Here is a 23,839-nt window from a genome sequence, read left to right on the forward strand (position 1 = left end):
GGAATATCTTGCTCCATCTGTGTAACTGCCTTTCAAATAAATAAAATCTTAAATAAAATAAAATAAAACAGAACAAAACAGGCACTGGTGCTAGAGTTCCACCTGTTACCCACCAGAACAGCAAGTACTGAGGGCTAACCACTGGGGGCTTGAACATCAGGAGCTCAGCACTGGGAGGGGTGTCGGGTGTCTTAAGTTGTATTTCTGAGGTGAGCTCGCATGTGGGCAAGTGGCACATAACAGGCCACCAGACAAAGCCTCATCCATTCCAGGGGACTTTCACTTGGCCACCCAGCAGCTCCAGCAGCACGCAGCACTGGCTAAGGTGGGCAGTGAGGATCAGTACGTCAGGACTGGCAGGATGAGGTCCCGGAGGGCAGGAGGCCTGGGTGAGCTCAGAGTCAGCCTGCTCCCTACCTCTCCATGGGGACCCTCACTTGTCTCGCCTCTGCCCATCTCATGTCCTTGTCAGCAAGAGGAGGAGAAACCGTTTAAGTCATCTTTCATCCCATTTCGCTGATCTTGAGAGCTGATGAATAAGTCTGTGGTTTTCTATGGAGGTTCCATGGCAGATAAAGATCCACCTGAGGCCGGTAGCTGCACCCCTCGGCCTTGGTGTAGGTGAACTGTCACTGTGTATATAAGGTGGAGAGGCTGGAGGAGACTATTCAGAATCCCACGGAGGCCGAGGACAAGACAGAATGCATCTTGCCAGCCTCAACACAAGCAGCCTCCTTGTCCTGCACCTGCTCCTGCTCCTGTTCAGCCTTGGGCTCCAAGCTCCCATAGCCCAGGAGTACTGTGATAGGACCATCGATGAAATTGCACATGATCTCAGCATGCTTTCACCCTTGTTCTTGAAAGTGAGTGGCTGGGATAAGGCTGTTCTAGGGCAGGGAGGTGCTGGTGAGTGCTTCAGGCCAACAGTCCTCATAACTGTTGCTCCTTCTGCCCCCACAGGACTCTGTTCATGATGACGATAAACGGATCCTGAAGGTAAGAGCTCAGCCCTGGAGTACTGGCACACCCAGTACATCTCACCCTAGTTTGACTAACCTTGGTTTCTTCATCTGTAAAACAGGGTTAACAGACCTATCTCAATGGGGTTGTCAGGAGAACCAAAAGATTCTGACACTTAGGTGTTTGATATATAGCTCCAGCCAGGACTATAGTAACAAAAATGACTGCTTATATCATAAAATGAACAGGCGGCCATAGGCGAACCATGTGGAGGTTCTTAAGTTCAGTTCTTGACAGGGTAGCTCCTGGAGAGGCAGATTAAGATTTCCTCTTTGAATTGGTCTGCTTCCTTCCTGTCCCTTAAAAAAACCTGAGTCTACCATTCTACCTTCACCAGCCCTGGGTTTTAGCCATCCCAGGGATTTTGCCCAGTTCAGTTGGCTGCAGTCCTCTGTCTCACCTCTGTAATGCACATCTTGGGTCAAACAAGAACTTGAAGTCTTTCCTGAGTTTGTCAGCCATTTTTATTTCCTCTCTCTTGGGCACCTGCAGTTCACAGGCTGCATCATGCTAAGGTCTCTGGAATTTCCTTCCTGATTTCTAAGAGACTTTTTTTTTAAAAAGATGTATTTATTTATTTATTTGAAACTCAAGAGTTACGCAAAGAGAGAAAGAGAGATCTTCCATCTGCTGGTTCACTCCCCAAATGGCCACAACGGCCGGTGTTGGGCCAGGTCAAACCCAGGAGTCAGGAGCTTCTTACAGGACTTCCAAGTAGGTACAGTGGCCCAAGAACTTGGGCCATCTTCTGCAGCTTTCCTGGGCACATTAGCAAGGAGTTGGATGGGAAGTGGACCAGCTGGGTCTTGAACCAGGGCCCATATGCAATGTCACTGTTGCAGGCAGCAGCTTTACCTGCTACACCACAACACTGGCTCCTCTAAGGGAGTTTATCTTCATATTTTGTATTTCATTTATTTGAAAGGCAGAGAATCAGATAACTTCCATCTACTGGTTCACTCCCCAAATACCTACAGCAGCCAGGACAGGGCTAGGCTGAAGCCAGGAGCTCAGAAACCAATCTGGTTCTCCCATATGGGGTGGCACTATGTGTACACATTAGCAGTGTACACATTAGCAGGAAGCTGGAACCAGAAGCAGAGCCAGAATGAGAACCAAGGCATTCCAATATGGGATGCAGGCATCGTAGTCAGCATCTTAATCCCTGTACCAAACGTCCACCCCCTTTCTAGGGTCCTTTGCTTCAGCCAAGGCATTAACCCCACAACCAGCTTCTCCGTAACAGATACCCCCCTCGGCCAACACTCTGCTTTTTGGGCAGCTTCCTCATGAAAGATTTATCCAAGTCCTTTAGCCTGTTCTTGTGGTGCCAGGGGCTTAGGGGAAGGGGGCCCTCCTGGAGTGTGCAACCACTTCCAGGCCTATTTTTTGGAGTAGCTCAAGGATCCGCCTGTGGCAAGGAAAGGAATAGGAGGCTTGGGAAGTTCTGTGATAACTCCAGTCTGGCTGTGGGAAGCCCCTCCCACCAGGCACCCCTTACTCTGATGATCCCCTCTCTACTCCCATAGAACCAGACCCTTCTGAAGACAAACCTGTGTGCGTTCCAGGAAGCTCTTGAGACTTTCAAGGGTAACACATCAAATGTTTTGAAAAATCTCAAGGTGTGTAAAGCTGTCGAGGGTTTGGAGGGTCTATGACCAGCCTCTGGGAAGGAGGGTGGCAAGGCCTACTCCTTTTTAGGGGGAATCTCTGACTGTCTGCTTTGATCCCTTTCCACAGAGCCTTGAGCAATGCCTGCCCCAAACCATAGCCAAGGTAAGCTGTTCCCTCCCATGCCCCTGCAGGCGACAGCCTCAGCCGCAACCCAGCCCTAAGCTTCTCACCCCCTTACAGCCTTGATTCACTGCAAAATCCCTGATTCCTTTACAGGGAAACCCCATCCTTTTTGAGGACTGTGACTGTGAAGACTTCAGTAACAAACTGAAGTACTACCTGAATATACTTTCTGCAGTGCTACCGCACACACAAAACCCCAGAACCTCCAGCCTGAGTGCTCATGCCCACTGCAAACTTCCGCAGCACAAGGCCAAGAAGTGTTCCAGTTGCAGACAGGACTGAAGATCCTGGGATACCTTCTACTGGGTCGGAAGGATTTCCTGTTCTCCTGGGGCCTTAGATGAGTCGCTCATTATCTAATTTCTGAAATGTGCAGCTCCCAATTGGCCTTGTGCAATTATGTTCTTATTTGTATCCTACTAAGGCTATTTATTTAAGCATGTATTTATTTATTTATCTATCATATTCTGCAACGTGAAGTGTATTTATTTAAGCTATATCCTGCTCCTTCTGAGAAAACTCAGAGTGGAACTAGGGGCCATGTTCATTTACACCTCAGGTTCTCAACCAGTTTCCGTGCAGGTGTGAAAATAAACCAGACCTTCCCAACAACAGCTTTGTCACTAGTGTCTCACTTTGACTCAGTTCTCAGTGACCCTTCGTGGGTCTGACGTTTTGGTGATCTGACACTGCCTCCCACTGTCCTGATGCCCCGAAAGGTGGTGACAAGCCTGGCCATGGCCAGTTCCCACAGAACTCTTAACCAGCTACCAGGCTCTGTTCTGAGTACTTCACCTGTGCTAACTTATGCCTCACTGCAATCAAGAGAATGTTATTTCTGTTTTATGGGAAAACAGGTTCCGAGCGCCTAAGCAATTTGCCAGAGTCCCGCAGCCAGTTAATCGTGCAGCTCCCTTTTCTAACACAGGTGCAGTCTTGGAGTGCTCTCACCCTGTGGAATGCCTCCCTCTAGTGGTCTTTCCAGAAACAGCAGCAGCAGCTTTCGTTCCTCCCAGGACCAAAAACGGGAGATGCTGCTGCAGGACCACTGGGGGAGGTTGCCACAGGGCACTGGAAACAGATGGGGCATGTCTGGGTCTGGCTTCCTCAGAGCTCCCGCCCCCTCCACCCCTCAACCCATCATTCCTCCTGCAACTGGTTGGACTTATTTTCACACTGGCTGGGGTAGCATTTGTGCCCCACTGATATGTCCCCATGATGAGCCACTGCTTGTCACCTCTCTTCATCTCCTGCAGAGTGGGTCAACACCCTTCTCCTTTGATCTGTGGATTTTCCCACACCCTGTCCCCTGAAGACCTGGTGGCCCAGAGTCCCTGGTGGGCTGGGACCAGCTCATAGTAGCTCACAGAATCAGCTGTATAGACTTAGATAAATTTGCCATCCAATTTTCAAGTTATCTACAGCTTGAAACTGCCCAGGTAGAAAAATGTATACCATTGCAATCACAAATGCTGCCAAAAAGACACCCTGGGGTCTCTTGTTAGCCTCTCACCAGCTGCCAGAGCTTCCTGCACTTGAGAAGCAAGCAGGGAGCCAGCAGGTGCCAGTTTGCCCCTTGCCTGCTGTCCTCCAGTGAAGACACCCACTCATGCTCCAGGCAGTGAATCAGAAATCAGAGGGCTTGCTTTAGACTGGCTGGTCTGGGAAGCATCTCTGAGGAAGTGCTGGTCATGTGACAATTAAGAGGGGAAAGAGCTCTGAACAGAGGGAGCAGCAGCCAGGCAGAGCTGGGGAAGCTGAAATGGGCAGAGACCTCCACAGGACAGAAAGCAGACTTCTGATGAGAGAGGATTCTGCAGGAAGCCACAGCTCCATTTCATTCTCTCCCCCTTCTCACCCAAGGCCTCAGCTGGGCACAAGGGTAGAGGGGACTTGCCAGGGCCTGTGCTACGACTGATGCCTGTAATGGGCATGGACTAGTGGCTAGGTCAGAGCTGTATGTGGTGAGGGAGTATCAGCAGGCCTGAGGGAGGTTGGTCAGAGACAGGACCAGGGCAAGAAGGGAATGGCAGCAGCGTGACTTGCTTGATGGGCCTGGGCCTTTTCAGATGTTCTAGGGGCTCCTCACAGCCCTTCTTCTGGAGTAGCCCTGCCTGCAGGCCTGGAGCCAAGTCAAGGTCAGAGATGACCTTCTGCCCGGCCTACTCAGGCTTACCAAAACCCAGAACCAAGGGATGACTGGTCCTTGGTCAGGCTGGGGACACTTCCATGGGCTACAGCCTGAATGTTAATGTCCCCACATCCCCACCCAGATTTGTGTTTTGACAGCTAATACCCAGTGTGGTTATAACTGGAGATGGGGTCTCTGGGAGGTAGCTATTCAAGAGCGTGGAGCCCTCATGGATGGCAGTAGTATACTTAAAGAGGGACCCCCAGAAGGACCATTCATACCCTCCCACCATGTGAGGGCATGTGAGAAGTAAGCTATCCACAAACCAGGAAGTGAGGACTCACCAGCAAACAAGTCTGTCAGAGCCTTCATCTTGGACTTCCCAACGTTCAGCACTATAAGAAATAAGTTTGAGTCATCAACTTATGCTATTTTGTTATAGCAGCTAGAATGGAATGACAGGGAAGGGCTGATAACTCCGTGACTCCATGGGAGGCCACTGCAGAGCAGGGAGTGGTGGCTCACATGTCCCCTGCAGGTATGTCAGGTTTATCTCTTTTCTCCCACCACGACTTGCCTTCGTGCCAGGTCTACAGCCCCAATGGCACCAGGGGGCAGTAATGCCCCATTGTAAATCCCAGCATGGCCAGTAGAAGGCCAAGGTCCCTATCACCCTACATTCAAGATGCCTCTGTCAAGGAAGTTGATTACATTACAATTCAATCAGAAATTTTATTTTAACTTTAAAAATTCAACAGATTTTTGTTGGCAGGGCAAACGGAAGAACTTGTCTACCCTCTACTGATTGGGGGAGCAGAGGTGGGCATGGGAGGGAGTTGCAGCAGACCTGTGTGTCTAATCCTACAGGAAGGAGCCACAACAGAGGGAAAGAGATGCTGGGGAAGATGAGGGCTGTCCAGGAGGATAGGGGATCTTTGGTGGGAGGGAAAGAGTGAAGAAGGTGTGTGTACCAGGGGGCGGGGCAGAGTGAGGGCCAAAGGAAGTGGGGGGGGGGGGCTGGGAAATCTATAAAAGTCTTGGAAGAATCTTGGAAGTCTTTCTGCCACCTTGATTCTGGTCCATCAGTTACATAGGACAGTAGATGTGGGAGCCCAGCAAGGGTCTGTGGCTCTCCCTAGCTCATAGGCCAAGCCTAGATCCCAACCCCCAACAAACAGGGCAGGTAGGGGAGTCCTCGGGACCTCATAAAGTTGCCAAGGCTTCTAGTCTCCTGACTTCTCATCCTTTTAGTTTGTTAAAATTATCTTTTAAAAATGTACTAATTTGAGCAACAAAACTCTCTCTCATCCACTGGTTTACTCCCCAAATGCCTGCAATAGCTGGGGATGGGACAGGCCTATACTGGGAGCTGGGAACTCATTCCAGGTCTCTTCATGAGAGGCAGCAACCAAATTACTTGCTGCTGCCTCCCAGGGTGTAATTTATCAGTATGCAGGAGACAGCAGTCAAAGTAGGAGATAGGCATCAAACCCAGGCACACTGATGTGAGATGCAGGGGTCGTGATCAGCATCCTACTGTTAGGCCAAATGTCCTCCCCTTTTAATGTTCTTTTTTTTTTTTTTTTTTCAATGCAGTCCCCAGTAGCTCTCCCAAGGAGGCAGTAAAGGCAATAGCTCCATCTGAGAGCCTGATAATCAGCCTGGCTAGGGCTAGGACTAAGGACAGAGATTCAGGGGAATGTAGTGCAATGCCAATCCCTGGAGGGAGTGCACAGGGAGAGTAATGGGCACATGCAGCAAAGATGTCATCATAGACAGGTCTCAGGCACCTGCGGTATGCCTGAATGTATGTGGCAGGCACAGCTTCTGCATCCTGAAGCAGACAAGGAGATACCACTGTATTTGGCCTGTCATTAAAAGTCAGCCTCCCTTGGCATGACCCCAGCCGGCACATTATAGCTCCTCAGGTTTTGAGAACCTGCTCTGTACTGATGACCTCCAAATGTCTTGGTGCCCTTGCCTCTGGGCCCAGATGGCCACAACTCACTAGGTCTTCCTGGAGTCCCTTGACCTCTTAAATGTGCCAGGGCCATTCCAGTCTGGCTAAACCCCTCAAACCTCTCTACTACCTTGAGTCCCCCACCCCCACCCTAAAGCAGCAGCAGGCCTCTTCAGCAGGGAAATTGATTACATTAAAATCAGCCAGGATTAGGTATCCCCATCCTTCTGATGGTTCTTTATTTTATCGTGAGCAAGCCAGACAAGGTCAAATAAAATTTATATTAAAATATAAATCAGGTCTTTTGATGGGTTTATCCCCACCTTGTATTGATTGAAAGTTTCTTCCCCAAGACTGTGCTTAAAAACCCCACTACCAGCAGCCCTCTGGGTCTTCCTCCCTTGGAACCCCTCTCTTTGCCACACTGGCAGGTTTCCAACTTGAATATATCCTACTTCTCTTTAAAGAAAAATCAGCCAGGAATTCTATTTTAACTTTAAAAATATGACAGCTTTTTGTCCAAATGGAAGAGCATGTCTACCCTCCACTGATTAGAGGAGCACAGATGGGTACAGGGAGGGGGCTGCAACAGACCTGTGTGTCCAACCTTACAGGGAGGAGCCATGACAGAGGGAGAGAGATGCTGAGGGAAACAGTGAGTCTGTCCAGCTCCCTGAGTCAGAGCCCTGGGCACCAGGGACTCCTCATTCACCTTCTGCCCCACACCCGCAGCCCCAACAAGTCCCCTCCATGCCTTCTGTTAATGTGCATTACTCCCCTTTCACAACCACCTCCATGTGGCAGCTCATTCCTTGTACTCATCTTGCTTGGTGCCCTTGACACTGTACCTGAAAGTCTGGGCCTCACTGTCCCTGTCTCTATCTCTTGGGACCACACAGACTTGTGGGAGCAAGGGATCTATGGGGTCCATACCACAGCAGACTCTCCTGGAAGCTTGGCTGAATGGATGCTATGTTCACCCATGGTTGGGGTTAACCACCCTCAGATCCCTCAGAACATTCAGGACTCACAGAGCTAGGACCACCCAGGGGACAGGAGCAGAACCAAAGGTGGCCAAGGGAAGCCTGGCCGTTTCATGGTGCCACAAGGAGATATGGGAGGAACAAGACTAAAGCTGGAACCACGAAGGCCAGAGATGTTGCTTTATGGGTCTGGTGGAGCCTGGATTGACAGGAACTGGGCTCTCCACCTCACCACATCTGTCCAGAAAGACGCCCTCTGGGACTGGGCCTGGGCAAGGGGCAGCTATCCCTGAAAATTCCAGAGCAACTTGGTCTGCTGCCCTGTTTGGGCTTCAGAAATCCCACGAATGGTAGGAGGGGCTGAGGCACTGCCACCTCCCTGTTAGGAGTCTCCCACAGCGTTTCTTGGACAGCATTTTCCTCAAGGAGGCAGTGATAATGAGTCCACTATACAGATGAGGGAGCTGGGCTCAGGATTTTCCTGGGCTACCCAGGAACTGGATGTGGCTGGGCACAGGCAAGTGCCAAAGCCTGGGGTGTAGACAACTGAATGACAGGAGCTGTTGGGGAAATTCTGCCTTCAGCCCCCAGGCTTCCCCAGGTCAGTCACAGGCCACTCCAGTCCCTCTCCAACTCCTGGCAGGAGTACCCCTCTTCAGGTACTCTGATGGGGAGAAGCACACCCCTTACACCACTCTGTGGGTCCAGCCATATGACCAGTACTTCTGACCCTCAAGATAGTAGAGCACATTTGAGTGGCAGGTTCAAACCCTGCTTCTGTTGTCAGTGAATGTGCGATTGGGCCATGTACTAGACTCCTGAGACGCCCACCAGGGGGTAGCAGGTATAAGGAAGGATTTTGTCACCTGAGGTACCTATGAAGATGTCCCACAGGACTGGGGAGGTGGTTTCCTTCTGCTTGTGATAACTTACTTCCTCTGGTGGTGAAGATCCTTGCGGTACAAGTCCTCATTTCCTCCAGGGCCTGTGGGCAGGACACACACAGGAAACTCCTTCCAGAGGGCTTTCTCCTGGCCCTGTGGGAAGGGGGCCAAAGAGGGTGACATCACTCATCACGGCCCCCACCCCAGCCTAGCCACAGCTCCTTGGAGGCCCTGAGTCACTGCGGCCACCTGATGCTATCTGTTGCCACTTCTTTCCACGCGGTGCAATCTAGGAATGCCTGCCTGTGTCATGGCCAAGGCTTGATGTCATCTTTCCAGGAGAAGAATATACGGCTGCCCACAAACCTCACTGCCAAGCCCGTGGAGCTCCATCCTGCATGTGCTGCCTTGGGCGCCAGAGGCCATGCGGCCAGCCTGGACCTCTCCTGTGCTCCTGCTTTCCCCTTCCCTGCCCTGCCAGGGTCCTGAGCCACTAGCCTGTAGCCAGCAGCTCCACGCCCCTCAACAGCTTTAAACACAGCTGTGAGACCTCAGCCCTGCCACTGGAGCATCTCTCCATGGCCTCAGCACTCATAGGCACCTGGACCATCCCGGTCCCCATCACCTTGTGTGTAACCTCTAGTGGTTTCAAACTATTCTTGGACCTGTGGGCCCTGAAAACCTGCTCCTTCAGCTCCTCAGTTCCCACCTGGACACCCAGACTGAGATTCGAACTCTCCGACTTTCAAAAGCATACTTTGGGGGAGGAGGCTGAGAGGTTAACATCACTCCATCAGTGGAGTTACAAAGGCCTTGAAGGCAGGACCCTGACTTTTGTCTATCATCCTTGTATCCCTCTTCCCTGCTGAGAACCCGACAGGTACTCAATAAACACTGAAGGAGTAGGTGAGTCCACTACATCACCAGGCTCTTTCACATCTCTCTGGAACCTGCCTCCTCTTCACCATGCTCTGACACTCTAGGCCTCTTTGTGCTGCAAATACTGTGGCCCCTATCTTTTCCTTTTCTTCTTTCCCATAACCTAACTTGCCCACATGACTCCCGCCTGCCCAGCACTTGCTGGCAGACAGTGTCTCCCAGGAAGCCTTCCGATCCCTGGAATCCCAAGCTTCAGAATGTGTTTCCTTGGAATCCTTCAACTTTGAACTCCCCCATCCCAGCTCAGACCCTACCATGGGAGGGCCCACTGCAGCCTGTCTCCCCGCCAGACCTCTAGCCTCAAAGGCCAGGTGTGAGGCCCATCAGAGGGTACCCTCCAACCCCACATCAACAGGGCTGGTGTGGATTGGAAGACAGGCTTGCTGACTGAGCCATGATGATTCATTTCCAAGAGGAAAGTGAGTTCCCATCCAGGGGCCACTCCAGCTCCCCCTCCCTACCTTGCCCACAGCTATGGCTCCCCTCCCTGCCCCCTAAGCCTCCAGGGAACTGACACAGACCTCCCTTCCATGTAGTATCTCTCTGTAGTACCCTTGTCTTCCCTCTGCCCCCCAAGAGCTTCCTGGAGGGAGTTGAGCAAAGACCTCATGGAGAGGGTGGAGAAGGGCTAGGCCTTGGCCAGGTCATGCTCCCACCCTGGCCCAACCACCTTGAAACCCCCTGCCAGGCTCAGAGGGCAGGGATGGCCTCATGGTGGGTCCCAGAGGCTGGCAGGGAGCCCCAGGGAAATCTGCAGGACTAAGGACTGGCTTCAAGAGCTCAGGCAGTAAAACTGCACCACTGTATAGTGAAACTTGTCACAGCAGACTCAGCCCACAGTACCCAGCCCCAGCCACCAGTGCTTCCTGCTCTCTGAGGCCTTGTCTACCTGAGCTAGGATATGGTCTTCCCTGGTGTTCAACCCCATCAGTCAAAGCTGAATCAGAAACATGGCATCCAGGTTCCCCCTTATTAGAGTGAGGGGCACCTTTGGAGGTGACAGAAGTCAGGGCTCACAAGGATGCACCTTCCAGTAAAACATCCTCCCCTCCAGGACACACGGAAGTGTATCCATTGCATTGGCATGCATTTGGTGGAAGAGGGCACACATGGACCTATGCCCTGAGGCCATGGAATTTGAGGTCCTGGGCGGCTTAAGCCGGATCCCTTGTGCAAACACAAACTTGTGCTGTCCCCTCTGAACTCCATTGTGAAAATCAAACACTTGTCAGCCCCTCAAGAGCCTGTAGGTTTTCCAGAAGCAATTCTTGCTCCCAAAGGGAGGCCGCTAGAGCTGCAAGTAGGTTGGAGCTGGGGCCATGCAGGAAATGAAGTCTACAAGACCTTGCTGGAAAAGCCTTTGTTCCCTGGATGTTGTACAGTACAGGCGCAGCTCTGCAGTCCGTCCCTGAAGCTCCTGCTGCTGGGGACTGTGGGTGGGAATATAGTGCCCACCTGAGAGGGAAACCTGCCCTGCAGAGGGCGACAAGGCTCACATAGCTCAGAGGTAAGTGTCACTCAATCTGAGGGTGCTGAGCCAGGAGTTGAACTCAGAGCCCTGATCTGCCCCAGTTGAGAGCCCCAACTCACCCCTGCTGGGTAAACCCGGACAGCAACTGTCAGCTGGGCCTCACCCTGGAGGAAGGCACCGCAACATCACTGGCTGATGTGCACTGGATGTCACTGCCTCTGCTCACAGAGGTAGGGGTTCCTGGCTGGGCTGAGCTTCTGACTGCTGTAGGTCCTTGATGGGAGCCTGCACAACCCGTCATAGGACTGTGCCATTTCATTGGACTCTGCATAAATGAACAGTGGGACAGGCCTGTGAGAACTGTACTCAAATCTCTCACGGTGACCAGAGGAGAAGGGGAAGCCTGAACCTGGAAAGGGACACCAAGGTCGGCACAGCCCACCCAAGGCCTCCTGAGATAGCAGGCAGGAAGGGGACCCTGGAGCAGGAGCCCAATCTAGGGTCTCCCTTGCTGTGCCCCAGCCACTCCAGGCCAGGAAGGCCAAGCCATGCCTGGAGGCCCTCCAAAGGGAGGGTCAGCCTAGGGCCTGGTCTCTCCCTAGGCATTGCCCACAGAGGGGCTGGAGAGGGCTCAAGGAGGCAGGCGGGTGGCTACAGGTTCGTGGAAGGGCTCATTAATGAAAACCCCTGAGGTGACCACCTGGGAAAAGGCTCACTGTCCCCATGTGTAGCTGATAAGGGCCAGGAGATTCCACAGTTCAGGTAGTTCCCCCGCCTCCCTGGTGTTTTGTGGTCACCATTAATCATTTCCTCTAACTGTGTATATAAAAGCTCTCTTGCCAGTGAGCCCAGTACTCAGAGAGAAAGGCTAAAGTCCTCAGGAGGATGTGGTTGCAGAACCTGTTCCTCCTAGGCAGTGTGGTCTGCACCATCTCTGCACCCACCCACCAGCCCAACACTGTCAGCCAGCCCTTGAAGCATGTGGATGCCATCAAGGAGGCCCGGATCATCCTGAGCCGCAGTAACGATTCTGCCACTGTGCTGGTGAGTGGGGGAGGAGTGTGGCTGTGCCTGGGCCACCCGCTGGCCCCAGCCTTGTCCTGTCAGCTAGAAAAGTGACATTTTCCTTCTCTGCAGGGCGAAATGGTAGAAGTCGTCTCTGAAATGTTTGATCCTCAGGTAAGACACTTCTCTCTGACACACCTCTCCAGGGTTCTCTACCTTTGCAGGGGTGGGGGATTCACTGTAAATGGACCCTCACAGGATTGTCTACTTTCTCTCCCGGCAGCTGGCTGCCAGGATGGGAGCCAGCATTGTGCTGCCTCAGACCGCCCCTGTGGCAGTCACGTGAGTTCCTTTATCAGCTGAGCAGCCACAGGCAGACCTAACACTCAAGGGCTCACTGTGGACACAGGGTGCAGACTGCAGGGGGTTTTCAGAAACAAGCCTTACTCGTGGGCTCAGGTGAGGCCTCACCCTATCTTCTCCCTGAATGGTGATGTGGGGGCATAAGTGAGCTCCTCCCCCGGGCACTGGGACCCTCTTGGAGGTACCAAGATAAGGGAAGATGACTGTGCCAACTGAGGTGGCCCAAGCTGGGCAGGAAGGAGGCAATGCATACCCATAGTAGATGAGGCAGCGTGTTTGAGTGGGCCAGCCTGAGACTAGTTGGGATTCAGCCTGTGCCTCTCCCAGGCCCTACTCTTAGGGTCTGGAGTAGAAACAGGATGGAGTCATGGAGAGGCTGTCCTGTGCCCACTGTGGGCCCTTGTTCATACTCTGCTCACAGAAGAATGGATATTCCCACAGAAACCAACTTGCCTGCAGACCCGCCTGGAACTGTACAAGCAAGGCCTGCGGGGCAGCCTGGAGCGGCTCTCGAGTACCCTGACTTTGATGGCCAGCCACTACAAGCAAAACTGTCCCCCAACCCCGGTAAGTGGCACTACAGGGCACCAAGCAGGAAAATCCCCAGGCTGGGAGAGACCCATGGCCATGGCAGTCAGGACCCTGAAGAGTCTGATGCGTACCTCTAGTGAGGGGGCAGCCAGTCCAGAATCATCCCTCAGAGTTAAAGCCAGGGAGCTGTGACCATCCTTTTTATCACTGTTGTTATCATTAATGAAGTCAAAGGTGAGAGAAACCCAAAGAAACTCAGAGCCTGCCCAAAGTCTCAAGGTACAGGGCCCAGATGCTATCTGCCAACAGGACTTTCTCCTGGCCTCATGTGGGGTGCCTGGATTGCATGGGAACAAGGAAGAGGCCCACCTGGAATAGACAAAGGTCCCAAATACCCCTTTCTTTCTAAGGGACCAAAGTGAGGTCTGTGGCCTCGAATCTTGTTCTTTTTGAGTACCGGGAGCCAGCCTCAATCCAACTGCTCCACCTTGGCCTGGGATCACAGGGGTGGTCGGCCTGGACAGGGGTAGCCTCGACTGGCACTCTCTCAGGCCCCTTGTCCCAGCTGCCTTTGGTAGAGCTATGTTTGTGACCCCTCAGGTGACACATGGGTGGCAACAGTATGACCTGACTCCCAGAACGGACTTTCCAGCCTTGCAGTTCTTAGAGAGTGCAGAAACACATTACTGCTTTCCCATGGCACCCACTAGCCTGTACTCAAGTGTTTTTTATTTTTCATTTTTTCTTAAGGAAACTTCCTGTGAGACCGAGTTTATCACCTTCAAAAGTTTCAAAGAGAACCTGAAGTGCTTTCTGTTTGTCATCCCCTTTAACTGCTGGGAGCCAGTCCAGAAGTGAGGAAGCGCAGGCTAGCCAGGCCAGCCCTGGTTGTTGACCTCAGAGACTACTGCTCTCCCACCCAAAAGAGCCAAAAACTCAGGATCTTCGTGTTGGAGGGACCAAGGGGCCACTGTGGGGACAGCATGGACCTGCCCTGGACCACACTGACCCAGTTATGGGCCTGGTAGAGGAAGGGGGTATGTCTGATAATGTATGGAATCAGTAATATTTATTTATATATTTATGTTTGTAAAAATATTTATTTATTTATTTATTTAGGTTCATACTCCATATTTATCTGAGGTGTTTTAACATAATAATAAATTATTTAAAGCTTACTTTTATTTATGCAGTGTGCTGATTTATTTTCAACCATGAGCAAATGCTGAAGGTGCCCCTTAGCCCCAGGGGGCAAGGAAGGGAGAAGGCTGGCCAGGCAGTGGGAGGGGCCCAGGGCCTGAGGGGCTGGGGTTGTGGGGCACTATGCCAGGGACAATGCTTTCACAGTTGATCAGAGGAGGAAGCTGGGCCTAGGTGGATCAAGGTGCTCCCCTAGGGGTATATCCTTGGATTCCCAATGGCCCCTGCCCCAGGCTCACCTGGATGGAAGTCCAAGTGAAAGGGCCTCATGTCTGCCTATCACTGGATGAACAGGCCCACCCTGGCACTGGGAAAAATCCCCTTGGGAGGCTATGGACCCCATGTCCCACACCCAGGGCTTCAGTCATTCTTAAGGTAGATCAGCAAACAGACTCACTGCTCAGGGGAAAGAAACCAAACCACAGGGGTCAGGACTCAGCCTATTCACCAAACTTTCTCCAGAATGATTTCAATTTTTGACAGTCACAATGTTAGTTCACAGTGGGACATGCCTCTAGCATTGTTCTGAACTGTTTTATTTTTATTTTTACATGAAGTTGGAAAGCCATCAGGCATCTGCTCCTAAATCCACTGCTTTCAGGATGAGGAGAAGGTAGCCTCATGCTACTCCTTCAGCGATGACCAGGCTAAAGGCCTTGGTCCTGAGTTTGCTACTTGTGTCCCTTCTGGGACTGGACGTGGGTGCATCCCCTAGGCTCAGTTTGTCAGCAGCGCCAGCCTTCTCCTTTGTTAGGTTTCTTTTTCCCGAAACAGTCTATCTGGCTGAAGCCCTGAGAGAACGGGCCAGGGGAAGGGACACAGGGTCCAGGTCATATTCAGTTGGCTGGGAAGCAGCCTGTGGCCCTCTAACAGCTGTGCACCCATCATTCCACCATGCCCTCTGTGTGCCACCCTGCATCTGCTGACAGTCCCAGTCCTGGCCAGAGACCCATGGCCTACCTCCTGTCCCACCCCCTGGGCTCAGTAGAGTCCTGATGTGATTACACACGAAAAAGTCTTAGACAAAGAAAGTCTTAGACCACGGGTGAATTTTAGCAAAGACAAGAATCCATGAGATGTGCTGTGGTCATTGAAAATGAATGAAAAGCACATCCTGCCCAGTGATAAGGACCTCTCTAATCTTCCTCATAAGCCAGTGATGACTGATAAGAGGCTAAGCATTTACGTAGACCCACATACATAGGTGTCCCTTCCACAGAAAAGCTGCCAAGCCCAGAGCTCAAACTGGCTTGAAGCCACCTTCAAGTGGTGCCAGGAACCTGTACATGCTCCAGGGTTCTGTCCTCTGGGGGTCGAAAAGCCATTCAACCTCAGTGAAAGAGCCTTCCCATAAGAATTACACAGCCATCTACACTGAGATTCGGAGAGAATTTTCTGCTGACACACATACAAGGCAAGTCCGGGTTTTCATCAAATAGGATTTTGCTTTCAGTGGCTTTTGATGCTTCTCTTGCTTCCAGGGTCCCTTCAGCAGATCTCCCCAAACCACAACTGAGATAAGGAGCCCCTACCCCTGGGACCTGTCTGACCACACTGAGCTGAAGGGGTAGGGGAGGATCAGACCAGCCAACTTCCAGGGAAGAGGAAAAAACAAAGGATGGAGAGTTTACTACCAGATGAACCAATGACCATGACCAGGTTCTGGGCTCTGCCAGGCTCTCCTGCCACGATCCTGGCCCAGCCCTTGGCTCAGGGAGAGACTGAACACTCACTGTCTACACTGGATGGCTCTTAGGGACCAGAGTTTCCTGTGGGAGAATGAGGCTATGGTTTTGTCCAGGCAGGGTAACCAGGAATGGATTAGGATGCAGATCAGCTGGTAGCTTACTGCATACCTCTACCACCCCAGGGCTCTCAACACTATTTCAGAAGCCCTGCCACAGGGAATTTACAGGGAATTTACAAAGGACTTCACCTCCACCCTGAAGGATCTCATTATCAAATACAATAAAAAAGAACATCATATAACAAGGTTCAAAAGAACATGGAAAAACTCACAAAAATGAGCTCACAGCTGGAGAAACGGAGACTTCATTTCCCTGCCCCAAAGTAGGGAGTCCACCCCTGCCACAAGGGAGGCCTAGCTAGGAGGGACTATTCCAGGGCCACACTGATGGCTATTATCCAGTACAGACTCCAATTCAAAAGACATCCAGCCACTGATGGGAGTGAAGGGTGGGGCATGAGGGAATGGAGATTCAAGGGTGGTTCTGGGGCTTTCTGTCTATGTCCTTTTGCCAAGCTACCCCCGCCCCAACACACAGGGGTCAATGTGGGGCAGTTCTAGGCAGGTCATAGCAGAACTGGTCATGAACTCAGCCTGACCCAAGCCTGCTTCAGTGTGCCCCACACTTGGGACTCTTTGGGACTGAGGAAACTCACTGGGAGCCCATGACAGAGTTAGCAGGGAGATGAGGGTAGTGTAAGGCGGCAAGTCTGGGAAAGGACTGAGCTGCCTCTTCTCTTTGCCCACTGTTTGCATAGTCCTCTGGGCTCCCAGTCTGCTTGTCCTCACATCACTGTCCTAGAAGCCACGGATCCTGCATAAACCCTCTGGCTCTTTCCCCATGATTACAGGTGATCCTGACTCTGGGTCTCAGTCTCCCCAGGCAGCCCCCAGTACTCTCCACAAGTCAGACCAGGGAGGGCCCTGCCAAGTCATCTCCTAGGAGGTGGAGGGCTTGCAAGTCCATTGTAACTGTGAAGATAAGAGTTTGCTTTTATTTATTTATTCATTTTTGCTAAGAAGATGACTTAAACATGTATTTCTGATTTAGCCAACAGCTTCTCCCAAGAACTGCACTACTGAGCAAAATTACTTCTCCAAGTTCAAGGAAGCCTTACAGAGCATTATCATATCCATAGAAGGACGAAAATCTACGGCCGGCGCCGCAGCTCACTAGGCTAATCCTCCATCTAGCGGCGCCGGCACACCGGGTTCTAGTCCCGGTCGGGGCGCCGGATTCTGTCCCGGTTGCCCCTCTTCCAGGCCAGCCCTCTGCTGTGGCCAGGGAGTGCAGTGGAGGATGGCCCAGGTGCTTGGGCCCTGCACCCCATGGGAGACCAGGAAAAGCACCTGGCTCCTGGCTCCTGCCATCGGATCAGCGCGGTGCGCCGGCTGCAGCGCGCCGGCCGCGGCGGCCATTGGAGGGTGAACCAACGGCAAAGGAAGACCTTTCTCTCTGTCTCTCTCTCTCACTGTCCACTCTGCCTGTCAAAAAAAAAAAAAAAAAAAAAAAAAAGGACGAAAATCTTGTGAATCTTGTGAGAGGGTCAAGAGAAGCCCCTGGGGCCCTGTCCTCCCACAGGGTTAGAGCTGCAGGAAATGCCAACAGAGGAGGCTTGGAAACAGTGTACTGCCAGGGGCGTGGGGATTCACTGGCTCTGGGAGGGCCAGCGAGGTTCTGGATGGGCAATGGGAATGGGGTGCATGAGGATACTTGTCTGGAGCTGATCATCAGCACCTGCTGTTTCAATAAACCCAGGTTTGGAAATGTTGGTGTATGAGTGTCAGGACAGAATCTAACCTCAGTAGGAACCCTATATACCTGAAGGAGTGGAGGTGATAGCTCCATAACTGGGTTCTTGGAATGGAGCTCAAGGGGTCTCTCAGGAGAAGCCACTGGCCAAGAATGGGGGGATTGCAACCCTATCTCACTTGACTCTCACCATGTCTCCAGTGCCAGTGGGCACCCATGAAGAGCTCTTTCAGGATCTGAGAGGCTGGTCACTGCTCCCCTTCTCCTTGGATTTCCAGAACTTCCATCAGGTCCTTTTCCAGACCTCCTTCCCAGCATCAGACACCTCCTAACAGCCTCCAGATCCAAACACCAAGACTTGAGACTCAAAGCCTCCCTCATTTTGTTCTCCACTGAGCTCCTGGGAGCTCTGGGTTTAACCCATCCCTGCCCATCCCCTTAGGCCCAGTGTGGTTCCACAGCAATGTCAATCCTGATAAATGGTTCAGAGAACGGGCTTTCAGGCTGCTTGGAAGACAGGGTAGTATGGGATCTGGGGATAGGAACAGGGCTATGAGACTAGGAATATCCCCAAACTCCTAGCTCCATCTAGACCAGCAAGAGTCATATGATCTTAAAGTAAAGCCCCGTTCCATAATCATCCCTTGGGGTCTCTAAAGCATGAGAGGTCCTGTTTCCTGACTAGTCACACCCTCTAGTGCACTAAGTAGAAAGCCCTGCCTATGAGGAATCCAGTCGCTCAGGTCCTAAAATACCGCCAGTCTGGGTTACCAAGCTCTGACCCACCCCCTACTCTCTCAATTCTAACCTTAACCCTATTCAGGGGAGCAGTTTATTGACAGTGACTGGGATTACCCTGCCATTCCAAGGAGATTCCTATAACCCAGATTCCTCAGAAAAGATAAAGACCCATTTGTTCTGGAATATGATCACTATTATGCCACAAGCACAACTTGGCCCAGATCAGACTTTCAGGGAATCTGAATCCTTGGCACATTGATGGGCCCTGCCAACTTCAAGTTTCAGAGCACACAGGCCAATTTCAGGCCTGATCAGCCCAGCTGACTCCAGCCCTTGCCTTAGGAACCTCCAGACCACTTCTGTTCAACTCCACCTCAAGAGGTCACACTAGCCTTAAGGTCACCAATATGATGAAGCAGTAGCTAGATCAGATGTCAGGGGCAGGTACAGAGCCAAGGGCATTCCAATCTGGAGAAAGCCATAGTCTATCCACTAGAACCTGTGAGCTCGTATCCACTGAGTGGACCACACAGGCAGTCTGCAGAGTACACCAGTGGCTGGGCCACCTGGGATGCCCTGGAAGGAAGAACCAATACTTCACTGCCCCAGCCCCCTCTTAGCAAGCACGCAGGACCCTAACCTTGAGCTCCTGATGAAGCATGAGGACCTGACAGTAGAGGGGTGGGGGCCTACATGTACTCCTTTAATATCATGGTAATGTTCAGGGCCGCAGGATATGCATAAACCTGGCTTGCACTAGCTTGTTATGTGACCTTGGACAGCTACCTCTGTATCTCTGCCACAGGATCCACAAAGGTAAGTGTACACCAGAGGCCAGACCACAGTCAAGGTGCAGGGTCTTTGTCAAGTCAAACAGCCTTAGAGAATTTGGCCCAACCCTGGGGAAACTGAGGCCAGTCAGGCTGACAGAGAGTGTCTGATTGTTCTCTTGGTAAAAATATGGGAAGGAGACTATACTACACAAAATACTGCTGTTTTCCCCTTGACGGCCTCAAACCTTGGTAAAGGTCACTTAATAGCCACCTGTGAAGAGATCCTACAATGAGAGCCACTTGTGTTTTCCTTGTACCCCAGTGGTCCCTCCAGGTAGCATCAGATCTAGATAGTGATGCTGTGATGGCTGCTAGAAGCCAGAAAGCAGATGGCAGGCCCATGTGGGTAGTGCTACTGAGACCCAGGTAGGCTGGAGCCCATGGTTTCCTGGAAGCCTACTCACACATCTTCTAAGAAGATGCTGGTATACTGATAGGCCAGAGCTCTGGAATGCACTTCTAGGCCAAAGAATCAGAGCCTTAACCCCTAGTTGGCTGAGATTGGTCCTGAGCACCCCTTTTCCCTAAGAGGCCAGCAAATAGATTGAAAGTATGTGCCTCTATAGGAAATAACTTTGGGAAGACCCGGTCTTGAAGAAACATTCTTGGTTTTGCTGGGTCCATCACTAGACCAAGAAGGAAAGCAGGGCAGGGTATTCTGAGCAGACTGGCTCATTACACATCAAGACTTCCCAGACAATGAGATAATGCCTCCCTTGACAGGGGCATCACCAGAAACCAACTCAACTCTATCACCTTTTACCTCCTAGGCACCCCCTCTTCCCACAGAAATCAGTAGTACTGAGGGTGGAACCAGGAGTCCAAGAAACACACAAAAACAGCAGTACAGCCCTATCTCATATGCTGGGCCTAACGGCAGCCCCTTCCCCCTGTCCCCTTTCCTCTGACAGTATCTGTCACAACCACTATATGCCCACATTCCTTGAATCAGCATCATACCCAAAGGGATCACACTTTTGCATCTACTAAATAAATAAATAAATGGCCGATCTTCCAGGCCATGAGATATGGAAGTAAAGCTAACATGCAAATGTGAAAAGGCACCCATGAAAATGAAACGCCCACAATAGCACCAATGCTGAGATGACCCCACAAGAGCCAAGGTCTGGAAGGGAACTGGGATGACTGGAGGTGGGATGGGAGGTAAGTTTGCTCCATGGCCTGATCTAAGAGGATGAGTCCCAGGACAGTGGACATGATAGGGTCCCCTTGCATCTTCCATGTCCCTGGCTAAATGAGATTCCTGATCATGGCTTGCACTGCATTGACCAACTCCTTTCAGCAGCTGTTTAGCCAAGATGCTGGTAATCAGTAGCATCTTAGACAATGGAGCTGCCTAGCAAGAGTCAAGGTACCTCTTTCAGCAAGAATAGCAGAAGAGGCCCATCTGCTGTTCCTGGCAGGCAGGCAGGATGGCTCTCAGCATGGGACTGAAGGTTGCGAGATACTATCCAGTCACAGATGGGGGCTACCTCTTTGGCTTGTACCACACATACCCAAGTTGATAAGACTGGCCCTGGAAATTAGGTGTGCTATATTCCCAAGCCTTTACTCCCCTCGGCTCCTGGCTGCCTACACATATTTGTGCTTGGTAACTTGGGTCTGAATAATTGAAGAGGAAGGTAAGAGCTGCAGGGACCAGCCACAGACGGTGCCACCCAGGACTACTGAGCAAGCTGTTGGTTGGTGCTGATGGTACACAGTCAGTCATCACAGGTCTGCCAGCTCCTGTCATGGGCCTTTCCACAGTGTTACATGGGCTTCCCAGTTAGGCAATCCAGCACTCAGGTCTCTTCCTGCTCTCAGCTTTCTGATCTGTGAAGTGGGGTGTAGCAAGAATGGAGAGAACACAGCCTAGACCAGCTTTCCCTGACTCAAAGAGGCACAGATACAGTCAGAAAAACCTGTCACTGTTGAGAATGCCCAGCTCCTCAGAGAACCAGGGAGACAGATGCTCATGGCACGCAGGTCTGCAGAGTAGGTCAGGGCAGGGGCAGCCCCCAGGATGGAGCTGGGGTAAAGGACAGCCAGCTCGCCTACTGTCAGTGCTGGAAGCTCCCCGCCTCCAAGCCCTAGAGAGGACGGGGACTTCCTCAGGACTACACAGGAGGTGAGCTAGACACAGTTCTTGGGCCTAGCTCCACAGAAGCCCCTGTCTGGGCTCTCAGAAGGGCTGCTGGGCAGAGGCCTCGCCCTCGGAAATGGTTGACCGATTTCTCTCCTGTGAGGAGACCCTGGGCTATGGTTGCCAGGAAAGATGAAGCTTCACAGTTATTTTGCACTGTGGTTGGAGATAAGCGCAGTTGAAACAGTTTCATGTTGCTGCTGCTGATGCTATCTCGAGCCCAGACCTGCTCTTTCAACCTGAGAGATGATTAATCGAAAACCTTTCTCCCTGTTCTTTTTTTCAACTTCAAGGGAAGATCTGCACAAACTTCCCAGGCCCTACCCTCAACCCATCTGGACCCTCACTCAAGGGGAAGGCCAGGATCTGCCTCAAGCGCCTGCGGCCCTGGAGGCAAATTATTGTACAGTTCAGAGAATTCTTGTCAACGCTTACACCTAAATAACGAAGACCAAGAGAAAGACACAGAACACCACCAGCACCCCTCAAGGCTTCCTGAGTTCCTCCCTCCTGTTCAGTATCCTCCTCCAACCTCTTACCATACGCTAGTTTTGTCCCTTCTTGAACTTCAGATAAGTGGAAGCATACACAGCACACTGTCATTTCTGTTGGACTTCTTTCATTAAATGTTGTGTCCGTGCACTTCTCTCTGGTGTTACACAGAGTTGTGGTCTCTTTTTTGTTGCTGACGTATAGTATTCCATTACCTGAACATCCCACAATTTATTTCCTCATTCCACCACCAACAGACCTTTGGGCAGTTCCACTTCTTGGTTCACACTGATAAAGCTGCTATGAATATTGTTGTACTCATGTTTTGGTCAGTGTATGTTTGTCTTTCTGCTGGAGATGCAGGGTATGGTGCAGTTGCTGGGTCACAGGAATTATCTTGTAGCTGCAGCAGGGATTGCCAAACTTTTTTCCCAAGGAAGTCTTTAGTTAAACAATATTATTGTTGGTTTCCCTGTCTTGTGTAGGCACTGCTTATTCGTGTCGGATCTTTCCTTTCCTCTCACGTGATCTGAGCCTGCTTATCCAACACCCTTATCACTATTGGACATTCTTCTCTACATTGTTCATTTTTTTCAGATAAGCCAATTGCTGGGAACAAAGCCCAGTTCTGACTGAACCCTCAGCCAAGCTCACAGGGCTGCGGGCCTATCCTCAGGCACTGTGCTTAGGCAAGCTACAGGATAGTGTGTTTATGCATGAGAAGGAAAATTGCCCAGTTTATCAGTCGGCAGTCTCCTATGTTGCCATGGCTGTGGCAGGATTACCTCCATGTCCAGTGTCTTTTCTGGAGGTGGTGGCTCACTTAGGGCCAGCTGGACCCAGGCATGGTGCCAATGCACAGTTTAGTGCAGCCTTTGCCTACAAACCTCCGGGAGACCCCAAGGGGAAACTTAAGTACTGTTGTCCTATGTGAGGGACCAGGCTCAGCTACAGAGCCCTAGGTACATTCTGGGTCCTCCCGGGGTCCAAGTCCCTAGTCCCAGCATCTCCTGGTGTGTTCATTTTCCTGCCCCCTTTCAAATCTGCCCACTTCCGTCTGTCTTGATAGCCTTATTCTGGCCCAGCCCATCTCATTCATACAGACAAGCACCTCAAAAGCCCCATGGACCCTTGTCCTAATGCAGACCAACCCTCTCTCCTGACAGCCACCATTAATTCATTGCACAATATTTACTGAACGTTAGAAACTTCCATGCTCTACAGGGACCCCCAAGCTGTGAGGTATTCACATTTTAGGGAATTAATCCTCTAGGTCCTATATTGGCTACCTGCTGGCTCAGAGTGACTTCTAGGCCCTTTGGTCTTAGATCCTGCCCTATCACTGATTCCTGTAGACATGCCACATCACTGCTCACCACACTCTTTCCCTGACAGCAGTCCTGGGCTCCAGGAACTCAAATGAGCCACAGTTTCCTACTATTCTCTGCTCCCTGACTGGATTGTGTCCCAGTCAACTGATTGACATCTGTCCCCTTAACATTGTTGACCAATATCCACTGGGAGGTAGCAAGTTCCTCTATTGGGTACCCTCTTCGTCAATACCTACTCCGGGGCTTGCCTGCCTACCTCCAGGGTCAAAAGAGTGTACTGTCATCTTCTCCTTGGACTGTGGAGTTTCTGCTCCAAACTGCTCCATCTCCTGGGTTTGGGAGAACTCCTCCCCACATAGGTGCTGGCAGTGGTTATGTTCCAGAGTTTGAGGAAAGTGAGCCTCTTATCACCTTTGATTAAATGACATGTTCACAGGTTTTACAAAAGGAAAAAGGATGGAAGGGCAACATGAATTTCCCAAAGAAAACATTCGTTGGGGCAAAGGCCAGCA

The 23,839-nt window shown here is 51.4% G+C and overlaps 2 protein-coding genes across 3 annotated transcripts; both read left to right on the top strand.

The window, feature by feature from the left end:
• The first annotated feature begins 701 nt into the window (after nucleotides 1-701).
• LOC138850088 (interleukin-3-like) lies at nucleotides 702-3,099 on the top strand. Its single transcript, XM_070075911.2, has 5 exons — nucleotides 702-863; nucleotides 961-996; nucleotides 2,550-2,642; nucleotides 2,761-2,796; nucleotides 2,911-3,099. The coding sequence occupies exons 1-5, from the start codon at nucleotides 702-704 to the stop codon at nucleotides 3,097-3,099; spliced, it is 516 nt and encodes a 171-aa protein (XP_069932012.2).
• An 8,907-nt stretch (nucleotides 3,100-12,006) lies between these two features.
• Nucleotides 12,007-13,973, top strand: CSF2 (colony stimulating factor 2). Of its 2 annotated transcripts, none has more exons than XM_089334589.1 (4): nucleotides 12,007-12,229; nucleotides 12,323-12,364; nucleotides 12,975-13,120; nucleotides 13,835-13,973. In XM_089334589.1, exons 1-3 carry the CDS (start codon nucleotides 12,071-12,073, stop codon nucleotides 13,074-13,076), a joined length of 303 nt encoding a protein of 100 aa, XP_089190715.1. In that variant the 5' UTR covers nucleotides 12,007-12,070; the 3' UTR covers nucleotides 13,077-13,120; nucleotides 13,835-13,973. The 2 variants fall into 2 exon arrangements, with proteins under 2 accessions (XP_089190715.1, NP_001164728.1); NM_001171257.1 differs by having other exon boundaries at nucleotides 12,071-12,229; nucleotides 12,995-13,120; nucleotides 13,835-13,942.
• Nucleotides 13,974-23,839: the final 9,866 nt, after the last annotated feature.

This window comes from Oryctolagus cuniculus, chromosome 6 (assembly GCF_051225735.1).
Source record: "Oryctolagus cuniculus isolate XC-2025 breed Fujian yellow rabbit chromosome 6, ASM5122573v1, whole genome shotgun sequence".
NCBI classification, from domain to species: domain Eukaryota; kingdom Metazoa; phylum Chordata; class Mammalia; order Lagomorpha; family Leporidae; genus Oryctolagus; species Oryctolagus cuniculus.